Raw genomic sequence first — 14,947 nt, 5'->3', positions numbered from 1 at the left:
TCGCTATTTACAGTATATCAGAGAAATTCATAGTGCATGAATTTGGTTATATTGGAATATTGGTTAAACCTAAGATTTTGTAGCCATTTTGATAACAAATTCAAACGCGATTTAAAATTGATATATTTATTCTTAAAAGTTTATTTATGTATTTTACATTGACATTATACAAGAAAGATAATAAAAGGTTTGTATTAGCGATTAAATAAGATATTTAAATAGATTCCTATCGAAACCTCTACAAGCGGACACAATCAATTCAGTTAACTGGTTAATTATACAATTGTAATAAAATCGTAGAGGGCACTATGCAAAAGGCAAGCAATGGTATCACACATATTCCATATTTGTTTGTTTTGTCCTCCAAAAATATGAAACGTTTATTCGAGCGATAAAACTAAATACAGAGCCCACGAAAACAACCCGTATGCAAAATCGATAATCCAATTCGTATTGTAAAAATATTATTTTAAGATATTTTGCACAATATTTTAAACGATGAGATCATGACTAAACACAAATTTTCCATCACCTAAGCATTCACGTGAAAAATTTTCAATTTGCAAAACATTCAAAGGCATTTGGGTGTGAAATAATTTTGAAAAAAAAAAAAGAAAAAGTTCTGACAAATAACAAAACCAACTTTTAAACGCTATTAAAAGTTTAACAGCTTTAACTGATGCAGTCATAACATTCCGTAAATCATTTTATACTGTGGTTATTTTTAGATATTGTATTATTATGTATTGTCACAATATTGTATTGCATATGTCTCATTCAGAAAAGCAATTTAAACTAAACATAGTATACAGTAGTATCTCGCGGTCAGTCTTGTTGTTGTGTAAGGACATTTTCTGAAAAGTAACATGAACATTTCAAGGTTATTGAACACGTTACAAATTCTCGCTTTATTGGGTACGTATTTTACGTTCATATATCGTAAATATTTAAGAGGGTCTTTTTAAGAGCGCTAGAACCGTTTCGTATAAAATTAGCAATCTAAGAATATACGGTGCGGATAATGTGAAATACTTAATAGTAATGGTGAATAATTAAAGGCTTTTACAATCTCAATAGGATCTAGTTTCATCAATATTCAATAGGTATATTTTTAAGCTTGTTTGCGCGTAGTTATAGTACCTACTCAGTACCACGTAAATGTATACGAAATACTATCTACTATTTTATGATTTAAAATTACTAATTCCTTTGAAACTCTGGCAAAAGAGCTTTGAGATCAATGAGATAAAGTGTACAAAACAATTTTCAAAGCTGTTTTATCAAAAAAAATTTTAATGCTTATGAATAAAACGTTTATGTAGAGCACAATTTAGATTATTATTTCTAATTTGATTAAAACATATAATTATTTATCCGTAGTATAATTTAATAATATTAGATATAAATATTAAATAATTTGGAAAATCCAAAAGTGCACGCCTCATAATTTTTTTTTAATAAATATTTATTAATTATTATTTTTGTTTATTTAATAACAATTAAACCACATCGAATCAGACCCTGAAAAATGAAAGGGTTCTATTCCTGAGCATACTCAAGCGTAAGAGAAAAAAAAAGACTCGATTAGTAAAGTATTTCGGTCGCTATCGTGTTAACAAGAAAAAGGATCCGCACATACAGACACACGGACGTCCAAGACAGAACTTTTTTAAACTGTTTTTTAACTAGTTTAACGCCGTTAGTACACCGACGCATTCGCGTGCGGCAGCGAAACAACGAAAAATCTGTCAGTAGTATGGCAGGTTTTCGCATATGATATGTCTCACTCTAGCACATAGATAGATGAAACAGTTGCGTCCTTGTCAGTATTGTTTCGCAAGGAACTGCGAAATGGCCATTACACAGACGCATTGCGAAAAAGTTGCGAAAACATTGCTGTTTACTAAGGTTCCGCAGATATTTCGCTACGCAGTAGTTTCGCATAGATTCGCTGCCGCACGCGAATGCGTCGGTGTACTAACGGCGTAAATAACAAAAATGACATCAAAAATATCATGAATGTTAAAAATAGTGTTTTTTCTTAATATGTGTGTGTATGTATTATCTTACAAGTGCAATGTATGATACATAAAGACATTTTAAGTTTGAAAAATCAGATGTTTTGCGCGAAGTGACAGTAGTACCCACCTCAACGCTTCGCTTATGAGGCGTGCAATATCCAAAAATAAAGATTCAAAATAGAACCTACAAGCACACATAGTTACCTCCATACTCGTGAAACATAGGTGTTATGTCTTGAAACCCCTCTCATTTGTTAGTCTGCTAGATTAGCCGTGTAAGGAGAAAAGATGTATTTAGTATTTTGTTGTAACGTTTCCACTGAAAGCAGTGAAAAGTAAGGTTCAAGACCAATTAGAAACGAAACGACATAGTAACAAAAGAAAGCAATTATCTGAGTCTCAATCTTTTATTGTTCGTAGCACATTACTTTTTGACTAATAAGGTACAAGCTCGTTTTCTGATCCTTTTCATTAAACGGTTTTCTATATCTTCTATAATATAAAAATGAATCGCAAAATGTGTTGGTAAGCGCATAACTCGAGAACGGGTGGACCGATTTCGATAATTCTTTTTTTATTATATTCCTTGAAGTACAAGGATGGTTCTTATGTAGAGAAAACATAAATATGTACCACGGGCGAAGCCGGGGCGGACCGCTAGTTAATTATAAAAAGAATAGAAGTGATGAGTATCTAGCGTTATCAATCATGTTAAAGAATGGACCCATTTAACTGCTAATCCATCAATCAACTTTACGTAATATAATAAGGTATGCATGCTAATGAATATTTATAAAATACTTCTATTTAGGCGAAATACATACATATATAGCTAAATTTATTTTATACCATATTACAAATTAAAGCAATGGATTTCCTTTCAATAAAACTTACTGCTATAGGTACTCTTTCCAGGATTCAGCATTTTTATATTTAAAACATAATTTCTACAAATAACTTCCCGTTCTCACAGTTGCTCTTTTTGGAATTTCGCTTTAAGTTATGAATTTCAAGCTGAACTTTTGTAAGGCTTTGAGGTTCAAAAGATGTTATATATATATAATAATATTAAGTATTATGTATACTGTAGAATATTATTACTGAGAGGAAGAGAAATGTAATACGATTTTTTCTCTTTTAAAACGAAAAAGTAATATTATTTTACGATTTGTCCCTCTATTCAATATTTCGACATAATATTACGTACACCAGAAATAAGTGATTGTTAATATGAGTGCTGTCGTGCGTACCAACCGAAATCGTTTCGGGGATAGAGTAAAGTAATTTCGGGAATGTTTCACAAAATTAAGTGCAATATACATTTATTAGGACATCATTAAATACACGTTCGTGAAATTGAGATTTGCTTTGTAATAAATCAGGATATGAGTTCTAAATTAGAAAATTATCTAAATATAGAACCGTACCTCACCTGACCTTTAAAATAAATTCACACACTAATTGAACCATCAGAGCCTTAAATTTTATCGTAATTCTAGGTATTTTGGCACTTTATTTCGACCATGCTAACGATGTCTTGAAATCGAATAATCCCCTATTGCAAGCAAAGCAAAATTCCATTCGATCTTACAAAAGCGGAGGTATAACAAATCGTTCAATCAGTGTTGCAGATAGAGGCACAATGCTCCCTCACTCCCTGTGAGGTACTCCAAATATTAACGAGGAAAACTAAACCTGGAGACGCGGGAAATGAAGCTTGTGCCGAAGACTTGAAGTGGCGGCAATTGGATCGACGTCTGCGAGCTATTGAACAACCTGGTTTGTTGTTTATCGTAATAAGTTCTTTGTAATATTCTCGCTTGACATAAAATTACAATACAAACTGAGGGGCAGTAAACCGTGCTCTCCATGTGCTCTCATACACTTGTCAAAGTCAAAGTCAAACTTACTTGGTAATTTGAACCTTTAATTTATAATTAGATAATTAATAGATTACCCAGCCAACGATTGATACATTACCCTGCCAACGAGTATCTTTATACCTAAAACTTCTACCGCCCAAATTTTGCCTGGTGAGTAATTTAAAAGTTAAATGACGTGAATGCATTAGAGCATTTTAAGTAGTCCCGTATAATCCAACGTGGAATTGGAAATCAGCTAATTAATCACAAGTCACAATCAAGCTTTACGAAGCCATCATTACGTGTACGGAAGTTTGAAGTCGGCGTAATAAAACAACTTTTCAGCCATATACGTCTGTTATGTCAATGTTAATATATCATGCTGCTTCAGAGAAATGTATATTTGATGGAATAACAGATTCTCTACCGCCTCTTTATTTGTTTTTTAAAGCTTTACAATTTGCAGATTGTATGGTATTGACTCTACTGATGCAGTTTTTTAATCTGGATCTTTATGAAGCAGGGATATTGAATAACGATGCTATCTTGTAATTAGAAAGAAATTTACTCATAATTATTACGAATTTAATATATATCCTGCATTGAAAATACTTGTAACAAATACAATCTCATTTCTATTTCATACATATTACAGTGTTTAACTGTTTAGTCGGCGCCAAAACCAATAACGCCGTTTTATATTGTGAAGTAATCTTGTGTTAATGCCAAATTGCCGAAACTAATGTTTAAATTACACAGATATCATATATTTCTTCAAGTCCATTAACATAGATAAACTTATTAAATAAAGATTTAATTTATGTACTAATAGATTTTAAACACGATTTATTTATACTGAAATAATTTAACCTAACCACGGCCACGCTCATTGTATTCAAAACGTCGAGATAACAGGCACAATAAATGAATCGCGTTCTAAAGGGTATCTTTCTATCACTAAATAAGATGTTTAGATACTTAAATAATAACCGCGTAGATAAAAACAATAAATTTATAATTAGATAAGGCGTTAAGGCGGGTAAATACAGAAACCAGCGTAGGCGATAACTTTGAAACTTTGTTACTGTGTTTGTGTTTATCTTGACGCTTTCTATGTACCATAGTAATAAATCATTTAACTGCAACTCATGGGATTTAACCATGATTTAAGACTCCATGTTAAGTCAGAGATTAAAGCAAACTTTGACAATAGGACATTAAAATAAAGATCGTAATTAATATGTGTACTCTTTTAAAGATTTTAATTAATGAATCAAATACGATAATGAGAAAAATCGCATGGGTATACAAAGTATAATAGTAAGATAAATGAAATAAATATCAAATAATAATTATTTATCGGTAATGAACATGCTTTTTTAAAATTAGATTATCTTTACCTACCGACTTACCTAGTTACTTACTTCAGTAACGTTCAACCATAGTATAAAGAGAACTTATACTTTGCTTTAACCTTAGCTTTGTAAAGTACCTAACAAACTTTTAATAGTTTGTCATTAAAAAAAGGTCATAAAAGGTAATAAATAACTCTACAGCAATAGTTCAAGTTCGTTTACAAAAAAAAATGTGTTAGCATGAAAAGGCACATTCCCCAAGAATAGTTGGCTGAATAATATTCATAACTAGCGTGGCTCTAAGTAAAACTTCATTTTAATGTCGCCAAGTAATAAATTGACCTTCTACTAGGAATTCCGATAAGGGTTCATACATTACCGAGGAATTCTGGCACTTCTCTGACTGACATAAAAGAAAATAAATTAGATTGTAATAAATGTATACGTAAGGTTTTATGTTGTGGGTGTAATTAAGTTTGGATGACGAAGAAAGATATTATTGTATTTCTACACTAATATTATAAAGAGGAAAACTTTGTTTGTTTGTTTGCTTGATTGTAATGAATAGGCTCATAAACTACTGGACCGATTTTAAAAATTCTTTCACCATTCGAAAGCTACATTATCCACGAGTAACATAGGCTAGGTTTTATCCCGGAAATCCCACGGGAACGGGAACTATGCGGGTTTTTCTTTGAAAACGCGGGCGAAGCCGCAGGCGGAAAGCTAGTAGTTAATATTATGAAACATGTGTTAGTCCAGATACACCTATGAATATAAAATACAGAATTATTATGTATAAAATCAGATGCCACAAATTTGACCATACACATTTCTGCACGATTAAAGTTACCATTTTACGCGTCATGCCAATATGACAATCTTCCTGTTTTGATAGTTAAGACTAGGGTTTAAGATAAGAAAACTGTAACATAATCTTAAACCGATTACGTTTCGCTCTTTCTTCGATCACAACTTCTAACGTAATCTCTATTAAGACAACTGACAGATGCCAACATATTCCCTTTATTTTTATTAACATTTGCTTTTGCTTTCACTTGCAGCGTGGACAATAAGCTTATCGCAATCTCGGTGGCGTCAATGCTCGAAAAGTGTTTGCAGATGTGACGCTTCCCATCGATCTCTGAACTGCTGGCGATCCGGGCTCACCTCCTTGAATGCGGATCTCGTTGTTCCAGTGGATATTTACACTATGTTGGTTATACTTTTACTACTACTACCTATGCATTTAGACATACTACCTATACTTACAGTTCAAATTCTTGATTGCATTGTACAGTCTGTACATTTGTTAATAAGAATTATTGTTTCTTTATAGCGGTGTTCCTACAGAATTTTAGTTTATTTTATGTACTGAATTACAAATAATTATTATTAGAAATTCTTATATTATATAATGGCCCTAAAATTATTATAAATAATTCCCATTCATACTTAGTAAATCAAAGCTTGTAAATGTAATCGTTTGTCAAGAATATAGAAACGAAATAATTAATTACTTAGTTACTTTCAGTCTCTCAGTATAATAGCGACCTATTCGTTTTTCTTCGTTTAATTAATTACTTTCAACCCACATTCACTATCGGGACCTTAAGAGCTATTGGATTTACTGTATCGCGATGGTCAATTAGGCTATCGTACTCCTATTTGTTTAGGATTGCTATTTCGTAGAATCAATTGAACAAGATGGAATCGGATAGCTCCCATTTTATAACTCAAATAAAGTTTTATGTATCTATTACTTATGCAACTATATGCCATACATATAATTTATATAAGTATCTAGACAGTTTCGTTTATTGAATTATAGATGAAAACAGATACACATTATTTATAGATTCCGTCTTTATTGACGACTCCAATATTCATAGATATTGAATGAATACAAGAGGTTCAATCGAGAAAAGTGAGTTATGAAACAAAAAGGCCTTTGTAAATAAATATAAAAATAACAGAGACAAAGCTATAAATACTACATAAACTTAGATATATATTAACTACGAAACACGAAATATGATCGATTTCTTCTGATGAATTTTTTTAAGCAGATTTGCTTGAAAAGGCGAGAAATAAAATCAAGTGTGTATATTATCAAATACCCCTTTTTAATGAATACAACAAATTTTATCACAGAAATGAAATTAAATCTGAATTTTATTCTTAAATTGTAAATCTACTTCTCTATACGTTTTCAGCGATCTAGGAACAAATAAGTTACGAACGTTACACAAGTCAAGCTTCAAAGGAATGCGATCGCTGACAGAGCTGGATATGTTTGACAATCATGTGGAATACCTGCCTTCTGGAATTTTCGATTCACTTATCAATTTGAGGATTTTGTGAGTATGGTGCAAATTTCTTATGTTGAATTTTATTGTCTTCTTTTTCTAATAATAATAAGAATAAGGATTTATTTATTTAGGTGTTATACCTATTTGTTTAAATATTTCTAGCCTCCAAAAATGTTAAAGTTGAATATTTTCATTAATAAAGGGAACGTTAAATCCCTTAAAAGATAAGACAAAAAAATACTGATTATATTTTCTTTGCAGGCGTTTACAACGAAATTACCTCGAAGAGATTGACAGCGAGGCTTTCCGATATACAAAAAAGCTCTTTCACGTTGATTTATCAAACAATTTTTTGTACACGCTACCAGAGCGATTATTTGCCAACAATACATACTTAGAAACTGTTGATATATCGAATAATCAAATTGTTTACATACCATCAGACACGTTCCTCGGATTACGTTCCCTATTAATTCTCGATTTATCGAATAACAAAATACAACAAATTCAGAATGGAACTTTCCATTTGATTAATTTGCAAATATTGAAATTGTCAAACAACCAGATAAGTAACATCACAGACACAGCCTTCGAAAGCCTTTTGTCATTGGAAACCCTGTTAATGGACAAAAATGACTTACGAATTATACCGACAAATTTGTTCTGTAATCTCTTCTGTTTAACGTTTTTGGATCTGTCGAACAATAATTTAATGAGCGTGAGTAAATTTATATTCATGATTTAGCGAAATATTTGATGTAGGTATACCAGGCCAACATATTATACTTTTGAAGTGAAATTTCTGTAGGCGTGTTGAAAGTAAAATTTCAAGGTCGCGTTATGGCAATACCGTCACGAAATGGAGTAAGGCGACGATTTTGGTATCTTTGAATCTTGCTAAAGAAGTTTCACTTTTGACACGTGTACTCGGACACATGCTCTTTTTTTTCTGTTTGCTATTGAATTACTAACATAATAAAACATTGCCTAATTAACATTCTTCTAGGAGCTTTATTTTGACCTTTTCCCTAGAGATAAATTCTGTTCAACTTTACAATATGTACCGTCATTCGTTTAAATTTGTAGAAAGATAATGTAGACCAAACGCTGAGATAGTCGAAATTAAATGCATAAATTTCTTTTTTCTGGCGTAAATAGATAAGGGTCGCTTACGTGAGGGTCTAATCTATGCATTCTCTCCTTACCCTCTGTTTTAAAGGTTTTATTAGACACAAATTTAATTAATCACCTTTTATAACTCTTTTATAACTTTATTTAGAACTCATTAAAACATAAATCGATTTATAAAGAAAAGTCAGTGATATTGTATACGTTCCCTTAGAGCGAGCGCGCACGAGCAACTTTGTCTCCGCAACAATTTTGTCTCCGCAACTATTTTGTCTCTCCAGCCATGGGCTAGTATGAAAGTGCGCGTACGTAGCGACGCAACTCCCGGGAGACTTTTTTGTCCGCGGGTTCGGAGACAAGCCCGCGACGCAACTGTCGCCCTATCTATTGGTTTCAATGCAAGTGCGCGCACGGCGACAAAAATGTTGCCTGTCGGCGGCCGCCGGCCAGTTGCCGCGTAACCGGCGTAGCGATAATACGTATTTATGTCAACGTATTTATTCTCGTACACAGTAGTTTTAACCGACTTCAAAAAAAAGGAGGAGGTTATCAATTCGGCCGGTATATTTTTTGTATGTATGTATACCAATTACTCCAAGGTTTCTGAACCGGTTTACGTGATTCTTTTTTTTTTTGATGCGGAATGGTGTGGAATTGGTCCCATAAATTTTATTCGGATAAGCCCAGTAGTTTTTATTTTATGAGCATTTTTGTCTGGTCTCGATGACTTAATTGAAATGTAGCAAGTAACTTTGATTCATTTCCAGGTAACCGATTGAGCTGAAATTTTGTATACGCATGTAAATTGGATAACGATGAAACATTATTATGACATAGAGCTGATTTGATGATGGAGTCGGAAGGTGGTCATAGGAACTTAGTAATATATTGACTCAACTTTATCGAGTTTGGGCTCGTTTGATTCGTGTTGAAAAATACACTAAAAAGTATTAAATAAAAACTAATTTACTTTTTACAATTACGATTACATATCTATACTAATATTATAAAGAGGAAAAGTTTGTAGGTATGTATGGTTTTCAGTTTTCACGCATAAACTACTGAACCGATTACAATGAAATTTAGCACAAATATAGAGAGTAACTTGGATTAACACATAGGATAGGTTTTATCCCGGAAATCTCACGGGAATGGGAACTATGCGGGACAAGAGCACAGACCACAACCGTCTCTTCTAAAACCATGTTGATAAATGAAGAAAATTTTAAAGAAAAAGTTGCGTTGCTGTCGCTTTCGTGAGCGCATCGTTCAAAACTTTGCGAGGAGACAGCGACAGAGACAAAATAGTTGCCGGGCAACTAAGTTGCTCGTGCGCGCTCGCTCTTAAAATAAATCTCAAAGCCTTTTCCGCGTTATTGACGTGTCTAATTTATAATATCGATTACATACGCGATAGGTCAGTGCCAAATTTTAAAGAAAAAGGCCGGTAACAGTAGTAACGGTAGCAACCAGCAAGGAGAAAATCCAATCTACTTTACCAACTAACCAAGTATTGGTATTGGATCCAGCTGGAAATTACTAATGAACACTATGCGCTTTTGGTTTTCTTCTATATAATTTATTTAAAGAAAGTTTGTTTATTTAAATATAACTTAAAATAAATATAGATCCCATTACGTATTATGTTTACCTAACACTTGACGTACTCAGCTACTTAAAAGTAGTCTTGAATGGGACTTGTTTTTTTTTTTCAGTTGACTGGTCTTGAATTCAGGCATCTAAGATCGTTGAGATTTTTAAATTTAAAAGAGAACCTTCTACAAGAGCTGCCAGATGACGCATTTGTGAATTGTTCCAGCCTCGAAAAACTCGATTTGTCTAAAAATAAGTTGAAATTCCTGAACGTCACCACTTTCCGGGGATTGGAAAATTTAACTTCATTGATTCTATCCGATAATCAGATTTACGAAGTTCATTTCAAAACATTTGCAACATTTAAAAATCTTACAACGTTGTAAGTCACATTTATGCTGCATTATAATATTTAATTAGGCAGAGTGATTCATTTAAATTTATTATAACGGACATATCTCCCATTCATTACGATAAAAAAGGTAAAAAACCGTTTTATAACTCAATCTTTGTAATTAATACGCTTTTCATGAAATATATTTCACATCAACACAATATGAATCCGAAAATGCTTTCGTATAAAACAACGACACAACAAAGTTTTAATTGGGGTTTCTAACTCATTTTTATTTGATGAAATGCTTTATTCTGTATGTTGACAGATACTTGGACAACAACATGTTCCCCTCGCTGCCGTCGCGAACTCTCGACTACATGCCGAAACTCGCTAATGTCAAATTGTCGAACAACCCTTGGCATTGCGATTGTCATGCTCTTTATATTTCAGCGTATGTAAATATTTACTAACTTTTGTCCCTTGATGTTTGGGAGTCTTTTGTGCAAGTTTAAAAATCGTTTGCTGAATGTTCAGAAATTGTATGAAGCATAATTTCACGCCATGTACTTGAAGCTTTATAACGACCGCGACGTAATAAGGAAAATGACTTGGTATTTACATACTATTTTAAGAAAATCATCTATTTCAATTTAAGTATGGTCTTATTTTTCAGGTGGGTGCGCTTAAATGAAATGAAAATCTGGGATTATTCACCCACGTGCGTATCGCCTTGGTATTTGGAAGGACATTTTTTGAAGAAATTAAAGTTTCCGGAACTTTGTACTGGGCAGTGGGCCAGCATGGTCAATTTGTCGCCTCGATTACCAATGCAACAGCTTTTAGCCCTTAATGTCACTGTTAACAGAAAACCCCAAGAAAGTATGGAAGAAATACACGATATGGATAATTGGCAATAAATCAAAAATCTTTACATTGATTGTCTTTTTATGTACATAAATCAGTTACTATATTCTCCTTTTGATACAATAGGAAGGCGAAGATATCATAGATGAATATTCCTTATTTTAAGGTTTCATCTAATAGTCCTCCAATCTTCGATCGTTGTCTTAATCAGTTGTGGCTTCTACTTCATTGGATTAGGGTAGACTGGGTACGATTGAAACAAAGGACGGTTGAAACAACACGAATATCTCGCAAACCGTTGGTGGGGGGGTTAGGGGTCCAAGGGGAAAAAGAAGCGCACAACTGTTCTAAACACGAACCACAATGTTGCGTCGATCTCCGCGCGCTTCAGCTGATTTTATAAGACCCTATTGTGTTTTTATGACCAAAAGTAAGTATTTTTGCTTGGAGATTTTTCCAATTATTGGCGTTTCTATTTAAGTGACAGTATTAAGTGTGCGTTTTTGTTTGAAGTGAATCTTGTGGAATATGACATTGTGACTAGTTTTTGTGTACCATTGTTGTTACAATTACTATAACTGTATTTTACCTAAAGTAGGAGTTGGGGACGGTTGAAACATTTTTTTTGGGTACGGTTGAAACATTGTTTTAATTATTTTTTGTTTTTTTAGATGCCGTTAGTACGTGTAAGAGAGATTTCAGGAAGACAAATAGACTTATCGAAGTACAAAGACGCATATGATCAGGTGAAAACCGGAGAATGATTGCGAAAAGCGGCAGAGAAGCACAATTATTCGCTTCTAAGGTAAATTCGAATGCGAGATGACTCTGGCGAGCAAGAAAATCAAAAAATGGGATATAATAGAGGATATAACAATATAAGGTATAATAATAGAGGGCGAAAAATCAGGAAGTCTACTATTTACACTGACACACCAGATAAGGAAGAGATAAAAAAGAGCAAGAATTAATATTGAAACGAACAAGAGCTAAGCAAGTGAAGAAACGATTGGATAGAGGAAAAAGGAAGATATTTGATGGAGGAAAATGTAAAAGAAACACCATAAAAGCAAAAAAGAAAAATGTACAAGAGGAGATATCATCACAAGTTGAGGAGTAGGTTCTTCTGTCTTGTTTTTATGTCACCATATTTAGAGAGCAGACCTTAGTGTAAAAGAGTTACTTAATTATTATTAGATTTAAAATAAACAATCAATAAAACATATTTTAATACTATATTTTGTATTATTCGCATATTTTTCAACTGACCCCAATCACTGTTTCAACCGCCCCTGGTATGGGGACGGTTGAAACAAATCGGATTTATTTTTTAAATTTGATCTACTATTTAAAATAATACACCTGGAACTAAAACCACAGTGCCTATTAGTAGACAGATACATGCTCTTTTATTTAACATATATTTTTCATCGCTCGGGTTATAAAAAGCAAAGTTATGGTCGTTATAAGTGAAATTGTTTCAACCGTACCCAGTCTACCCTACTTAAAAATGTATCATAATAATGCTATTCCTATTCTATATGTTTATCACGATAAGAACCTTAATACTGTGACTAATACTAATTAATCATTGTCTCATAATTTTGGCAAACTGTCCTAGTTTAGAAAGTCCATCAACGTGACCTTTACTAACTTAGGTAAAAGTCAACAATCCCGGTAACATTATGCGTTTTAGATTAACAGGTAGGTAAAGTAAATTTTTAATTATTTAAGGGTCAATATTCAAAAGTACCTAAAGAGAATTAGGTTTTTTAGTTTATATTATCTGAGCTGATTCCTATAAGAAAATCAATAAATTGCAAATGTGTAGCAAACCTCAATAGGTTTAGAAATTATATAAAATGATCGAACACATAGTTATAGTGTACTATATTGTCACCGTACACCAGGCTTATCACCAATATAATTATTATTATACACTTAGATAGGTACCTACACAAGATTCAGTTCGTTCGACAAGGAGATGCTGTGGGTAATAAAATAAGGCTTCTAGCAATTTATCTCTGTTGAATGCTAGGTTTTAGTTTCGTCTGTTATGTTTTTGTACCAAAAATGTTGAGATTAATATCCAAAGCTTACAGTGTATACACACTACACCATAGTAAACGGTACATGATCATAAAAGCGAATCCTCCGGTTTTATGGTTTTGCTTCATTTAAACATACTTAAATTTTTACTTTCATTGCTTAAAATATGGAAAGATCCTTAAAATTTAACAACACATTTAAGCATGTGACTTCTTATCTAGATAAATGTTATGAGAAATATTAGATATATGATCCTCTTCAACCTCCTGAAGCCTTCGAATCCAACATAACATTATATACGAGTAACCATAAAAGTAGGGTAGTAGCAGTAACCTACAGGTTATTACGTATATAATTTGTAATAGACCTTACACGTGTCTTCACTTTGGTATACAATGTTAATGAAAATATTATACTTATTAAAAGCATTAAAAAAGCCAAACAGTCGTCATATTGCTCAAGCTTAAGCTATTCCTAAAAAGCACTTAAAAATAAGGTAGCATTTACTGGGTCTCCAACAGCTGTGTTTTATTAAATTCCATTTAGGACTTAATGACAAAAAACTAAATAAAACACTGCGGAGGTTGAGAGGTCACCGCCTTTCATAAAGCCAATTATGAAACGTAATTTTGAAGGATTTTAAATACAATGTTATCTCAAAATGATTTTCAGTGATGGCCCAAATGTAATTTCTACTGAAAGGGAAATATTAACATGAATTTATGTTTATTGAGGCCCGAGGGTCATCAGAGTATTAAGTCGTGTGTGTTAAATCCTTTGGGAACTGAATTTAATAACACAAATACAACATTATTATTGAAATAGTTTATAGAATATACTCAATATAGATACATTCGTAATAATTACTCTTCCATTTAGGTTCATATTATTATTCATACTAATGCATAATGCAGTAAGCTACTTAAAGTTAAAACATTTTAAATACTATTTAGTTTGATTGCAATTCGCAACAGAACATTAGTAATTTATAAATTACCATACTAAAAGCTTAGAGATCCAATAGTTTCCAGTGCTATACTAAGATATCATTTGTTTTATTTCGCTTTGTAAATTTAAGGAATATTTTATCTTGAAAATTTATTAGCTGTTCTTATCATAATATTATTTCATCTTATTCACATTTGCTATGAATAAAATTAAAGGCGTCATAAATTTTTATCGCCTTTTTAAAAATAAAAACCAAACAATGACCGCCTTCTAGACCTCTTAGCGCAGATAAATACTTGTAAGAAAATACCTTACATACTTTCTCAATACATTTTCTACGTTATTTGATACTTAATTGGAGTTATCGCATTACTTCCTCGCAAAGATAACAATCGATAGATTAGTAGGCAATGACCGTCATAATATATCGGTAGAAATGATAAAAATTACATATATTTAGTATTCCTTTATACTTTAA

At 32.4% G+C, this 14,947-nt stretch overlaps 1 protein-coding gene across 1 annotated transcript; it reads left to right on the top strand.

Moving 5' to 3' along the window:
* The first annotated feature begins 866 nt into the window (after positions 1-866).
* On the top strand, positions 867-11,525 carry LOC149904587 (uncharacterized). The gene is made up of 8 exons (XM_090107069.1): positions 867-915; positions 3,645-3,800; positions 6,303-6,453; positions 7,455-7,598; positions 7,812-8,268; positions 10,394-10,653; positions 10,934-11,059; positions 11,282-11,525. The coding sequence occupies exons 1-8, from the start codon at positions 867-869 to the stop codon at positions 11,523-11,525; spliced, it is 1,587 nt and encodes a 528-aa protein (XP_089963195.1).
* The last annotated feature ends 3,422 nt before the right edge of the window (positions 11,526-14,947 follow it).

Source organism: Colias eurytheme, chromosome 11, assembly GCF_061535395.1.
Source record: "Colias eurytheme isolate Ceu_HAF_F1 chromosome 11, ilColEury1 Martin Lab GWU primary, whole genome shotgun sequence".
NCBI classification, from domain to species: Eukaryota; Metazoa; Arthropoda; class Insecta; order Lepidoptera; family Pieridae; genus Colias; species Colias eurytheme.
Note: the sequence above shows the minus strand (reverse complement) of the source record. Positions and strands in the feature narration are given on the sequence as shown.

Excerpts from the sequence above, each read along its gene's own strand:
- LOC149904587 (XM_090107069.1), top strand. The coding sequence starts at position 867 with ATGAACATTTCAAGGTTATTGAACACGTTACAAATTCTCGCTTTATTG. Across the intron at positions 7,599-7,811 it reads CTTATCAATTTGAGGATTTT|GCGTTTACAACGAAATTACC; the intron begins GTGAGTATGGTG and ends TTTTCTTTGCAG. Across the intron at positions 11,060-11,281 it reads CATGCTCTTTATATTTCAGC|GTGGGTGCGCTTAAATGAAA; the intron begins GTATGTAAATAT and ends CTTATTTTTCAG.